Below are 13,111 nucleotides of genomic sequence, written 5' to 3'. Positions count from 1 at the left end.
TTGTGGTGGGAAATGTGATTGGAAGGCCTTTGTGTGCTGGGCTGAGGAGTTTATCTTGGGGGCAGTAAAGAGCCATTGAGGGTTAGGAGGGTAGGAGCTGGGTGCCGTTATTTGCGGGACAGGCTGAGTTTAGGCTGACTTCACAGTGGGCTCCTTTCCACTGACATGGCCCCTGTCTGCCCTGCGTTAGAGAACGAACATCAGCACTTAAACTTCCAGACTTTTCAGGTAAGAGTTAGGACTTGAAGGCATTAAAGGTCCGGAGGGGACTACAGTGGTTTCGCCCCGGCACACAGCGGATGCTCACCTTGTAGATGCTTGGTTGTATTTGGCATCAGGACCTTTGGACTACGTAAGTCCGCCCACCCTGGGTGTGTGCAGAGTAAATGCCTCTGGCTTCTTCGTCGTGTATGTGGTGACTTCAGAGGTCTTGAGGGATCTTCCTGGGACATGACCGCTTCCATTTCCTAAATGTTTACTATGTGCTAACACTACACATGCATAACGGCCCTGTTGTGGGATGGGTGTATACTCTCCCTGTTTTACAGGTAGGGAGCCAGAGGCTCAAAGGGGTGACAGGCTGCTGCAAGGGTGCAGTGCTGGTCAGTGGCAGGGCCATGTCTGTCTGTCCTCAGAGCCTGTGCCCCCAAACATGGCTCTGAAGGCAGCTACATATGGCTTTTTATCAGGCAGAGGGAAAGGGAGCTTTCCCTGAGCTGCCAGAAGGGGACTCAAGACCTGTCTGTTGCAAAACAAGTTCCGTCACAGCCCAGATGTGTGACTTGAGGACGCTCCCTGGACCTGAGACCCATGGTCTTCACTGTGAAGTGAGGTGGTTGTGGGGGCCGAATGTCGTTTTGCACATGCAGGGCTTAGCATCCATGCTTTCCACTATGAAGCAGCGAGCCCTTACCATGTGCCAAGCACTGTTCCCAGTGGTGAAGGGAAAGAACAAGGTCCCTGCTCCCACGGCACAGAGAGAGAACTTGTAAATAAATGAATAAGGGGCCCCTGGGTGACTCAGTTGGTTAAGTGTCCAACTTTGGCTCAGGTCATGATCTCACAGTTTGTGAGTTCAAGCCCCGCATGGAGCTTGCTGCTGTCAGCACAGAGCCCACTTTGGATCCTCTGTCCCTCCTCCTTCTCTCTGCCCCTCCCTTGCTCTCAAAAAACAAAACAAAACAAAACAAAACAAAACAAAACAAAACAAACAAAAAAAACCCACATGTTAAAAAATGACATCTTTTCAGAGTGGTTAAGTGCCGGGAAGAAAAGGTGACATAGTGTGGCAAGGGGGAGGGAACCTCTTCAAATGGGTGGTCAGGGAAGGCCTCTCTGAAGAGGTGATATTTGAGCACAAATGTGAATGACAAGTAGTTGGCCATGTAATGACTAGGGGACAGGATGCTATTCCCAAAGGTAGGAAGAAGGGGTGCCTGGGTGTCTCAGTCGGTTAGGTGTCCGACTTTGGCTCAGGTCGTGATCGCATGGTTCCTGAGTTTGAGCCCCACATCGGGCTGTCAGCACACAGCCCGTTTCAGATTCTGTGTCCTCCCCCCCCCCACCCCTCCCCTGCTACCACGGTCTCTCAAAATAAATAAACTTAAAAAAACAAAACAAACAACAACAAACAGAAGGCCAACATAGTTTATTGAGATGAAGAGTGGAAGTTTCTAGGTAGAAGTTGGCAGAGCCTTATGGGCTGTGGTAAGAACTCAGTAAGTGGTAGCTGTTGCCAGTGTATAACTTATTTCCAATCGTGAGTTGGTGCCGCCCTAAGATCTGGAGACCAGACTTCATTCCCAGCTAATTGTGACAGCCAGTGCCCATCTCTTGAATGCTGTAAAGGCCCAGGCCATTCAGGCACCAGGTGGCTGGAGCAGGTGAACTCCCCAGCTGGGCAGAGAAGGCCATCTGTGAGTCAGGCCTTTCTCCCCCTAACTTGGCACTGTTGACTTTTACTGACCTGGGGGTAAGGGGTGCCTGGACCCTGGAAAGCCATGGAAACATGCTGGGTCTGGAAAGATGGCCTAAGCTGCAAAGAAGGATTAGATATAGAAAGCTCACCCTAATCCTCTCCTCTTTCTGCAGAAATTCAAAGAGCTCAGGATAAGGCTTCCCTCTTGGAAAAGGCCACTGTTCCGAGGTAGGCCTCCAGCCTCCCAGCTCTATCAGCGGGAGCCCTGGACTGGGACTCAGTCGGCACAAGGAAGGCCGAGGCGCTGGTGTGGCAATGTGGGGCCGGTTTTGGAGAGGCCCGTGGTTCCAGACCCAGCTCTGCTCCTACTGCCTCATTAGTAAAATGCAAGCAATAGTATGGCCTTTCTCTTTGGGTTGTTGGGAGGCATCAGTGCAATAATGCATCTCAATTGCTAACGCACAGAGTACAGCTGTAAATAAACTGTAACCCTTATTACCAATAGGGAAACTGAGGCATAGGAAACCCAACCAAGGAGGACACGTGGCCTGTGTTCTAGTTATTTCGGGGAATTCCTTGCCCATCTCTGGGCCTTGGTTGTCCTATCCACACAAAGGGGAGCTGGCTCCCCAAAACTCTCAGTGTTTCTCGTTCTAAAACCCAAGACAGGGTCACTCACTCTTCCGGTGATCCTTTCAACCTGCCTGTCCCCAACTCCTTGGCCCTGACCCAGGGAAAATGTCTGGGTGCCATTCCAAAATGAATCAGCAGCCTCAGAGCTGCCTCCTCACCTGTGATCACAATGAGGATAATTGCCTTCTGTCCCCGGGGCCCTTTCTCTGAAGCCCTCTTCTGAGTGTCACCTCACGAAATCCCCACAGTGACCCTAGGAAGTGGGTGCTGTTTTCATTCCCCTTTTACTGATGATGAAATGGGCTGACAGGGGGGCCAAGTTCCTCTGCCGGAAAATGATGGAGGAATTGGGAATCTGAGTCCCAGTCTGTCTGACTTTAGACCAAAGGAAACAGGACAAGTAGCTGAAGTTCAGGCTGAAGGGAATGTCTGCCCTTGGTGCTCAAAGGCCCAAGGCTGCTAGAGGAAGAGGTAGATAGTTGGCCTGATGGCAGGCTTTATTCAGACAGCAGACTCACCTGCTCCTTTTCAGGCCTTTGTACCTGGGTATAGCCCTCACTGCTGGAGGAAATCCAGCCTGGCCCTCAAAAAACCCTGGATGGCAAAGAGCAGTCCAGAACAGGGGCAGTGGAACTGAGACATCCCGCCCCCACCAGCCTGGATGACTGATTCCCACTCACACATGGTTCTCTTTGGGCAACTCCTGGCTCCCTCCTGGGTGGCCCTCAAGCCACTCAGCAGTGGTTGTAACAAATTATGACAAATGATGTCCAAAGGTCAGTGTTCAAAGAAAAGGAACAAAGGTATGGCAAAAGAGTCTTCTGCCCCCAGGGGTTGAGGGTGGGCAGTACCTCAGGGCCTAGGCCAGGGCCCTGACAAGCATCGGGGGGTCTGTGATGCCCAGCTCCTCCCGTAGAGCCCTCAGGGGCTGCTCCCAGCGCCGCTCGTAGTACAGGTTGAAGACACATGGGGCTCTGCGCCCATTCTGAACTGCCCACGGGATCAGCTCCGAAACCAGCACCTGCAGGCCCCTGTGGGGCAGCAGAGGAAAAAGAAGACATAAGATCCCCAGGGCCAGGCACACTATGTGCCCAGAAGCTGATGCACATTTTCTCAGTTAACCCTCACAAACACCTTGAAAAGAAGGTAGTTATTATCTTCATTAGCAGATGAGGAAACAGAAAGTCAGTGAGGCAAAATCTTGTGCCCAAAGCTACATATTTTGAATATGCTAAAGCCCAGATTTAAATCAGGGGCTACCTAACTCCGGAAACTAACCCTGGATTTGCCACTCCTTCCCACCAGCCCCACCCTTGCAAGTCCATTGCTCTGACCCAACACTGAGGCCTGGCCCCAAAGCCCCTAGAGAGTCCTGTGAAACATCCAAACTTCATTCGTTGCCTTGGAGATCCCATGCCAGACCGGTTTCACCTTTTTGCCCCATTCCTTCTACCCTGGCTTCCTAGAGAACTCTGGGGCTGTCCAGGAAGGTGATATGCTTGTCCCATTTCCTGGAGCCCTGGCTCCTCTGCGTTCTCCCCCAACCCCTTGCCACTTGAGAACTTACTGGGTATGGAGTCGGATCGGTCCAAAGAGAGCACCCAGGATGCACATGGGCAGGCCGGTCTGGACAGCCTCAAACCACTTCACCACGATCTCCCCTGGGGGGCAGGGCGAGGAATGGGGTGGGAGGTGAGAAGGGCCCAGGAGGAGAGGCCATGGTGCTCGTGGCAGAGCAGAGCAAAGCACTGGCTCCTCTTTAATCTCTACCAGGTCAGCTGTGCCCAGTCCTGGTTCCCACTGGGCTTTGGAGCACTTGGCTTGGGTGCAGGGAAGGGCCTGGGGAAGAGCAGAATAAGATAAGGGCTGGAAAGGAAGCTTGGGGTCAGTGTGCAGAGGACTCTAAAAGCCAGGGTGAGAAGTCCACAGTGATTCCTCCAGGCCTCAGGGAGTTGCAGAGGGTATTAGAGCAGGGAGCCCGGGTCAGCTTAGGAATCGTACAGGCAGTGGTTCACACACACGCCCAAGATGTTCAGAAAGCAGGAAAACGAGGCACTGAGCTGGCTAACTGGTGGGTGACAGACCCAGGTGGCCAGGCTGGCTGGAACCTCCCACCTCACTCCACCCCACCCCGCCCATCGCCACTCTCAAGGCAACTAGGGGGGAGCACTCACCCAGCATGTTGGTGGGCATCCCCAGCAGGGTGTGGAGCATGTCGTGTACCTCCCGGTACCGTTGGATCACATATGCTAGTTCCTCATCGTCCACGAATCGGGTGGGTGCTCGGGTGTCTGGGGAGACCCTCTGACAACAATGACCCTCCCCTGTATCTCTTCCCAACTGTCCCCAAGGCCTAACTGGCCAACCTCTCTTTGACTGTGAACCACTCCCACCAAATTCATACCCACCAAAAATCTCTGAGGACGGTTTCTTTTCTTAAATAAATAATTTTTTTTTTAAACGTTTATTTACTTTTGAGTGCGAGCCAGGAAGGGGCAGGGAGAGGGAGACACAGAATCTAAAAGAGGCTCCAGGCTCTGAGCTGTCAGCATAGAGCCCGATGCGGGGCTCGAACTCATGAACTGTGAGATCATGACCTGAGCCGAAGTTAGATGCTTAACCGACTGAGCCACCCAAACGCTCCCTCTGAGGACAGTTTCTGTCCATACCTGCCAACAAGGGAGTCTGCAGGCAGGGGATATAGTGGCACTGACACCCCCATGGCCTACCCCAACTCACACAGAATGCCTCAGCCTGTTGGAATTTATGGCAAAGAAGCTCCATGGGGTAGGAGGAAGTGGTAGTTGTTTAAGCGGATAGAGTTCCAGGTAAAGGTCCTGGAGGTTGGTTTCACAACACGAATATATTTAACACTACTAACTCTCCACTTAGAAACGGTTAAGATGACAACTTTTTTTTTTTTTAAATGTTTTATTTTTGAGACACAGAGAAACAGAGCATGAGTGGGGGAGGGTCAGAGAGAGAGGGGAGACACAGAATCCGAATAAGGCTCCAGGCTCTAAGCTGTCAGCACAGAGACCGACACGGGGCTCAAACTCACAGACCGTGATATCATGACCTGAGCCGAACTTGGAAGCTCAACTAACTGAGCCACCCAGGAGCCTGTTTTTTTTGTTTTGTTTTGTTTTTTTTAAGTAAACTCTACCCCCAACATGGGGCCTGAACTCCTGACCCTGAGACCAAGAATCACATGTTCTTCTGACTGAGCCAGCCAGGCTCCCCTGAGATAGCAACTCTCATGTTATTTCACCTTATGTTAGGTTTAAACCACAATTAGAAATAAAATAGGAAAAGAAGCAGCTTCCAAGACCCCTGATCCTGTTTTTAAAAAAAAGGTTTTATTTTTTCAAGTAATCTCTATACCCAATATGGGGCTTGAATTTACAACCCTGAGATCAAGAGTTGCACACTCTGCTGACTGAACCAGCCAGGTGTCCTGGCCCTGATCCTTCACATAAGCTGCTCCCAGCCTAGGGTACTCTCCCCCTAAACCCTCAGTTTCACTTTGACAATTTCTATCTGTCCTTTATGACTTGCCTTACGTGTTCCTGCTGCAGGGAGGCTGTCTATGACCTTTGACCGATCAGGTCCACGTTATGGTCTCTTGCAGCATCCTGTATCTTGTATTGTGACGTAGTGAGTCTGCCCTTCTTCTAAACCTGGACTTTCTAGTACAGCAGCCACTTACCACATGTGGCCACCAAGCCTTGAAATGTGCCGTAGTGCGTGTAAAATACACACTGAGTTTTGAAGACTTGGCATGAAGAGAGCAATGTAAAATCTCAGTAATTTAGAAATATTGATTACATGCTGAAATAATATTTTAGGTCCATTAGGCTAAATATACGGTAATATGCTATTAAAGTTAATTCCACTTGTTTCTTTCTGCTTTCACTGAAGTGGCTAACAGCAAGTTTAAAGCCTCCTATTGGCTTGTGGTCTCTTTCTGTGAACGGTGCGGTAGCAGCCTTTCAGCTGCAGAGGGCTACCGGCTGATTTGCTCGCTATTGTATCGCCAGGGCCTGGGTGAATAAACGTCTCACGAATACGTGAGTAAAAGGTCAGCTCCAGGCAATTTTCTGACCCCAGGTAGGTATGACAACTGTCCTCTTCTTTTTTTTTTTTTTCGTTTATTTAGTTTTGGGACAGAGAGAGACAGAGCATGAACGGGGGAGGTGCAGAGAGAGAGGGAGACACAGAATCGGAAACAGGATCCAGGCTCTGAGCCATCAGCCCAGAGCCTGACGCGGGGCTCGAACTCACGGACCGCGAGATCGTGACCTGGCTGAAGTCGGACGCTTAACCGACTGCGCCACCCAGGAGCCCCAACAACTGTCCTCTTCTTACCCACCCTCCTCCTCAGTCCTCAGCAGCACCCATGCAGACCGGGAACAGTGTGGTGTTCCTGTTCTCAAAGCATGGTGTCAGCCTGTCCAGAGGCCAAAGGATTTGATGTCTTCCTTGCTTTTGGGGTTGCTGGCTGGGTGCCTTGGTCCGCATCTGTGACCTCATTGGGTCCCGGGTCCTAATCTCTTCTTCTTCTTTTTTTTTTTTAATTTTTTTTTTTTTTAATGTTTATTCATTTTTGAGAGACAGAGCTCAAGCAGGGGTAGGGCAGAGAGAGAGGGAGACACAGAATCCAAAGCAGGCTCCAGGCTCTGAGCTGTCAGCACAGCCCTGACACGGGGCTTGAACTCACGAACCATGAGATCACGGCCTGAGCCGAAGTCAGCCGCTTAACTGACTGAACCACCCAGGTGCCCCACTTCTTCTTTTTTTAATGTTTTACTTATTTTTTAGAGTGCAAGAGGAGGAGGGGCAGAGAGAGGGACAGGATCCAAAGCGGGCTCTGCGCTGACAGCAGTGAGCCCAGTGTGGGGCCTGAACTCTCGAGCTGCAAGATCATGACCTGAGCGGAAGTTGGATACTTAACCAACTGAGCCACCCAGGTCCCCCTCCTAATTTCTTCTACGTGCCGTGTGAAGCTGAAGGCGATCACGGTGACAACAACTATGTTTATCAAGTATCTACTATGTGTCAGCACTGTATGAAGTCCTTTACATATATCATCACACTGCACCCTCATGATCATCTGGCGGTAGATATTGTCATGAGCCTCAGAGACAGATAAGCAAAATGGGCTCAGAGGAGTTAAGTAACTTCCCGAAGATTACACAGCTAATCAAGTGGCTGGAACAAAGTCTGTTGGATTCCAAAGCCAGTAGCCTTAACATCCATTTTTTATAAACCATGTTGAGTGCCCTGGCAATTAAACATTAGGTTCCCTTACCTTAGAGAAGCGATATGAGGTTCAGAGAGGTCAAATGATTTGCTCAGGGCCATAAAGCTGGGAAGAGAGGTATGATCCTAACTTAGGCTACTCTTAACTCCAGAGCCCATGCTCAAAATCTTGACACCACAAGATGACCATACCCTCTACCAATGTCAGCCTCAGGGAGGGTAGCCTCACCTTGAACTTTGATATAAATCTCTGCTGGGACAAAGGTATTCCTTCTCATTCCGTGGGCTGCTGGTGTCAGTGCTCTACAAGTGTCACAATCTCTAGGGCTGTTATCACAACTAGGGCTGAGACTGGGCAGGGTGCCCAGGGAGGCCCTGGCAGTCCCATCCCCTCCACAGCAACAAGATGAAAGGCAGTCCCTCCCTGGGTGGCACTTGGGGAAGGCTACCCTGGTGGGTTTCCCACTGATGAAAGAACTTGCTTCCCGGTGAAATCTGAGCAGATGGTAGAAAATGGGCAGGGGCAAGTGTCAGGAGAGTATGGGGAGCAGATTATTTTCTCAGGGACAATGATCTTCTAGAGTAGTAGGTTCTCAACTGCCCACCAAGGGATATTTGCAACGTCTGGAGACACTGGTGGTTGTCATAACTTAATGGGGTGCTACTGGCATCTACGCGTAGAGGCCAGGGAGGCTGTTCAACATCCTCGAATGCACAGGGCAGCCCCTACAAAGAATTAAGTGGGCCCAAAAGTCAGTAGTGCCAAGGTTCAGAAGCCTAGTTCTAAAGCAACCTGGAGGGCCATTTGACAGAGTGCTTTGATGGGATGTGTGTATTTTGGGAGGGAGGGGTTGAGACAGGGAAGGTGGCCCAGCTATATCCTAAGGCCCTTTTATAAATCAGGCCATGGGGCACCTAGGTGGCTCAGCTGGTTGAGCATTAGTCTCTTGGTTTTGGCTCAGGTTGTGATCTCACGGTTTGTGGGATCGAGCCCCACGTTGGGATTCTCTCTCTCCACCCCTCCCCCACTCTCTCTCATGCTCTCAAGATAAACATTAAAAAAAAAAAATAACAAATCAGGTCATGTTACTACCCTAGTTGAAACCCTCCATGTCTTCCCATTGCTTCCATTATAAAATACAGACTTCTTTCCATGGCTGGCAGGGTCTGACCTGTCACCCACCGGCTGCCCACCCCCCCCCCCCCCCGCCCCCGACTCCTATGTGGCCGCCTTGGTCAGTTTTCCTGTTCTGAAACACACAGGGCCTTGCACTTGCCAGGCCCGCTGCTCCTCCTCCTCTTCCGAGTCTCCTCAGAGGGGCCTCCTGTGACCTCCCCATCAGACATGGGCCTCCGACCCCGCCTCGTCGTCCTCCATCATGCTGACTGTTGTTCTCACCATCTGCGAGAATGGAAACTCCACAACAGCAGGCTCTTTGCCAGTTTCGCTCTCTGTGTCTCAACTACTGAGAACAGTATTGGACATTCTAAGTAGTCAATAACTATTTGACCTGAATTTTTACACAAATTTTTTTCTCTTATTGCTTTACTGTTTTCTTCTCCAAACCAGAACATTAGTATCTCAAGAGCAGGACTTTGTTTAGTTCACCATTATATCTCCAGCACCCGTAACCATGGAGGGCACAGGGCAGATTCTGAACAAATGAGTGAGTTCCTCAGTAGCTGGGACTCTCCCCACCAGCTCCTTTCCTCCTTGCCTGGGGCAGAGAGTGTCACAACTTGTCATACCCTATCTCTAGAACTGGGGGGACATAGTACAGCAGTTGAGAGCATGATCTAGGAATGCCTGGATGGTTCAGTTGGTAGAGCATGTGACTTTTGATCTCAGGGTTGTGAGCTTGAGCCCCACAATGGGTGTAGAGATTACTTAAAATGTTAAAAAAAAAAAAAAAAAAAAAAGGTGTGATCTAAGTATGAATACTGCCTCCATTTATACTGGCTATATGAAATCATCAAGTTGCTTAAGTGCTCTGAGTCTCAGTTTCTTCATCTATTAAAGGGGATAATAATAGGACATACCTGACAAGGCTGCTGGGAGGGTTCAGCAAGACCAGGTATGAGCCTGGCACCTGATATTCAATAAGAGAGTTTGGTTTTGTTTTGTTTTAGTAAGACACTACTAAATACCGGCCAGTATTATCCCTTGGAGTTCCTGGCCCATTTGCCTGTCCCATAGAAAATGACAAAGCCTTGGCACAAGGGAAAAAAAGCACACCTGCCCGTGGTGGCCACTCAGGACTCCTTCTTCCTCAGGATGTCACTCCCATGCCCTTCTCTGCCCTTCCTGGTGATTGTCAAATGCACAGAAGCTGGAAACTCACATTCACATCTAGGAAACGGAGATACTCTTGGCCAAGTGAGCCCTCAGGCAGACTACGGAGCTTGTCCAGGTCAAGGGTGGACAGTAAGATCCGCGGACGCTCCCTGCAAGGCAGAAGGCAGGACTTAGGTATTAGAAGTGCATCAGCAAAGGCAGGTAAGAGATCCAGTTAGAGCAAGGGTGTGAGAAGTGAAAGGGCAGAGAGCAATAATGGGGCCACAAATCCTACTGCAGGACGATGGCAGGTGCCGAGGAGATTATGACAAGCTAAGGCCACAGTCTCTGCTTATAGGGGCACAATCTCGGGGGCATGTCTCAGATGTAATCAGGGTACTCACAAAGGGCACTGCAGGGCTGGGGGGTTATAGCTAGCCTGTTAGGAGAGCTTAGGGAAGGCAGAGGGCTCTGTGGCTGGAACTGGGCTGAGGCCACTACACTGCACTACCCACGGGTCATCACAGTGTTATGTGAATGGCGCCCATGGAGTTGGGCAGTGCCCGGCCTGGGCAGACATCCATGGCCAGTGCATCAAGAAGACCTCCCCAGAGGAACACAATGTGACCTCAGAGAGATCAGGATCCCCAGAGAATTTCCTCAATCCCCCAAGCAGAGTTGGGACCTACTGTAGGATCTGGGCACCCTCTGGATCCCTCTTCATTTGGTCCCTGAGGACCTTCAGGGCACGGAGTCCTGTGGTCTCCCCTAGAACCGCGACCATGTCTAAAAGAAAAGAAATGGGGACAAATGTAGGACATGATCTTAGGTAAGTTACCAGACCCGATCTGAGCCTGTCTCCTACAGGATAAACTGAAATACAATCTATCTCTTAGGTACAAGGATTTGTTAAATATTTAGCAAATCTCCTTGCACACAGTAAGTGCAAAATACATGTACCTATAATTATTACCATTGTTACTAATCTAATGGGTTGAGAAGGCTCTGGTTAGCACAGTGCTCTAAAGAGTTTACAAATCACTTTTACACCCATTATTACAACAGAATATCATGCCTCCATTGATAGGTGCAAGCTTTGGCATCAGAGTGCTAGGTTTGGGTTCAGCTGCAATCTCACTATTCAGGTTAACTTGTGCAAACTGCTTCCAAGCCTCAGGGTCCTAATTTACGAAATGTGGAGAATACCTTTCTTATAGGGTTAACGTGAAAAATCAAGAACACCGTGTACATAGAACACTTACTGACTGCAGTGAACAACCAGAATAAAAGCTCGGTGAGCAGTTAGCATCATCATTTAAAAAAAATTTTTTTTTTAATGTTTATTTTTGACAGAGAGAGAGAGAGAGAGAGAGACAGAGCATGAGGGGGGAGGGGCAGAGAGAGGGAGACACAGAATCTGAAGCAGGCTCCAGGCTCTGAGCCATCAGTACAGAGCCCGACGCGGGGCTCAAACTCGCGGACCGTGAGATCACCACCTGAGCCGAAGTCAGACACTCAACCGACTGAGCCACCCAGGTGCCCCAGCATTATCATTTTTATTAGTAGGAGTAATAGTACTTTCCAGAATACTTAGAATCCTGAGAGGGAGGATAAAAATACTGTAGAACCCCAATATGTTTAAATCCAGCAAACACTGGGCATTTGTTATGCCAAGGCACAATCTAAAATACTGCTGAGGGGTGCCTGGGTGGCTCAGCCCGTTGAGGTATGATTCTTGATCTCTGGGTCGTGAGTTCGAGTCCCATGTTAGGCATACAGATGACTTAAAAAATGCTGCTGATACAGTGGAATAGGGCAGTCATGGTCTCTGACCTCATAAAGTTTAATTTTTAGTGGGCTGTTACAATTTGACGCATGTTATTATAACAAACAAATCATCTATTTAGTGGAGAAGTTCTCAATGTGGCTGGATAACTGAATCTTCCGGGAAGTAGTTTATTTAAAAACGCAGGCCCTTTTCTCCCCTCCCTTCCCTTCCCTTCCCTTCCCCAGGCTTGGCCGGTCCAGACTGAGGTCAGGGTGGGACCCGGACATCTGCATTTTTGTGACCCTTGCGGGTGATGATGGGGTGCAGCCAGGTTTGGGTACCCCGGCCTAGTTTATTCTCCAGTTACCCCCTAGGAGACGGGTTGAGAGAGGTCGGCACCTGCCCAGGCTTCTCAGGCAAGGGCGTGCGCGGGCAGCCTTACCGTGGCGGTACGGGTTGTAGAGGGCCATTCCGGCCGAGCCCGCGGCCAGCAGAACCTTCTGCAGCGGGGAGGTGGGGATGTGCTCAGGGTAGAGCTGGCCGGCGCCATGGCGCGCGCCTCGGAGCAGCACGTCTACAGGCAAAAAAAAAAAAAAAAAAAAAAAAAAAAAAAAAAGAAAGAAAAGGAAAGAAAGAAAGAAAAGAAAGAAAGAAAGGAAAGAAAGACAGACAGACAGACAGACAGATAGACAGAAAGAAAGAAAGAAAAAAGCGCCGCGGTCAGAGGAGCCGGGCGCCCCAGGCCTCCCTCTCGCCTCCGCCACGTACCTGCAGCCGGCCCCCGGTGCCCGGGGGGCGGGCGGAGAGGGCGCAGGGCAGCTCGCAGCAGGGTCGCCATGGCAGCGGGCACCCGCGAGCAGGGCCGGGTGGAAGCCGCAAGCCTTTCCGGGCGCGGAGGGCTCTGAAGGGCGTTTGGAGGGGAAAAATCGTAGTACGGCCAGCAAAGGGTCCTATCGCTAAGTATCCGAAGAAAACCCAGACGGCCTGTCCGCTACCTACGTCCACTAAAGCAAAACTCTCCCCATGTCGCCTCACTCCCAGAAAGCTTTCCCACGTGAGCCCCGCTGGCATGGACTTCAGCGCCGGCCCCTACTTCCCGCCCCACTGCGCGTTTTCCCCGAGGCCAATAAGAACGAACCTCTTCCGGCTGCGAAACATGGCGGCGCCCAGGGTCAGGACACATTTGGGAACGGGACAGTACGGCACTTCCGTTGGGGTCCCGCTAGTCCACTAACCCGCTCGGCGGGCCTAGGGG

The 13,111-nt window shown here is 50.6% G+C and overlaps 1 protein-coding gene across 2 annotated transcripts; it reads right to left on the bottom strand.

Moving 5' to 3' along the window:
• Positions 1 to 1,633: 1,633 nt before the first annotated feature.
• COQ4 (coenzyme Q4) lies at positions 1,634 to 13,110 on the bottom strand. 2 transcript variants are annotated; one of them, XM_045467546.1, is made up of 7 exons: positions 12,625 to 13,110; positions 12,299 to 12,430; positions 10,778 to 10,874; positions 10,156 to 10,258; positions 4,726 to 4,855; positions 4,119 to 4,212; positions 1,634 to 3,582 (listed from the first exon to the last, which is right to left on the bottom strand). In XM_045467546.1, exons 1-7 carry the CDS (start codon positions 12,692 to 12,694, stop codon positions 3,411 to 3,413), a joined length of 798 nt encoding a protein of 265 aa, XP_045323502.1. In that variant the 5' UTR covers positions 12,695 to 13,110; the 3' UTR covers positions 1,634 to 3,410. The 2 variants fall into 2 exon arrangements, with proteins under 2 accessions (XP_045323502.1, XP_045323503.1); XM_045467547.1 differs by lacking the exons at positions 1,634 to 3,582; positions 4,119 to 4,212; positions 4,726 to 4,855 and adding an exon at positions 8,883 to 9,276.
• Between the last annotated feature and the right edge of the window lies 1 nt (position 13,111).

Source organism: Leopardus geoffroyi, chromosome D4, assembly GCF_018350155.1.
Source record: "Leopardus geoffroyi isolate Oge1 chromosome D4, O.geoffroyi_Oge1_pat1.0, whole genome shotgun sequence".
Classification (NCBI taxonomy): domain Eukaryota; kingdom Metazoa; phylum Chordata; class Mammalia; order Carnivora; family Felidae; genus Leopardus; species Leopardus geoffroyi.
Note: the sequence above shows the minus strand (reverse complement) of the source record. Positions and strands in the feature narration are given on the sequence as shown.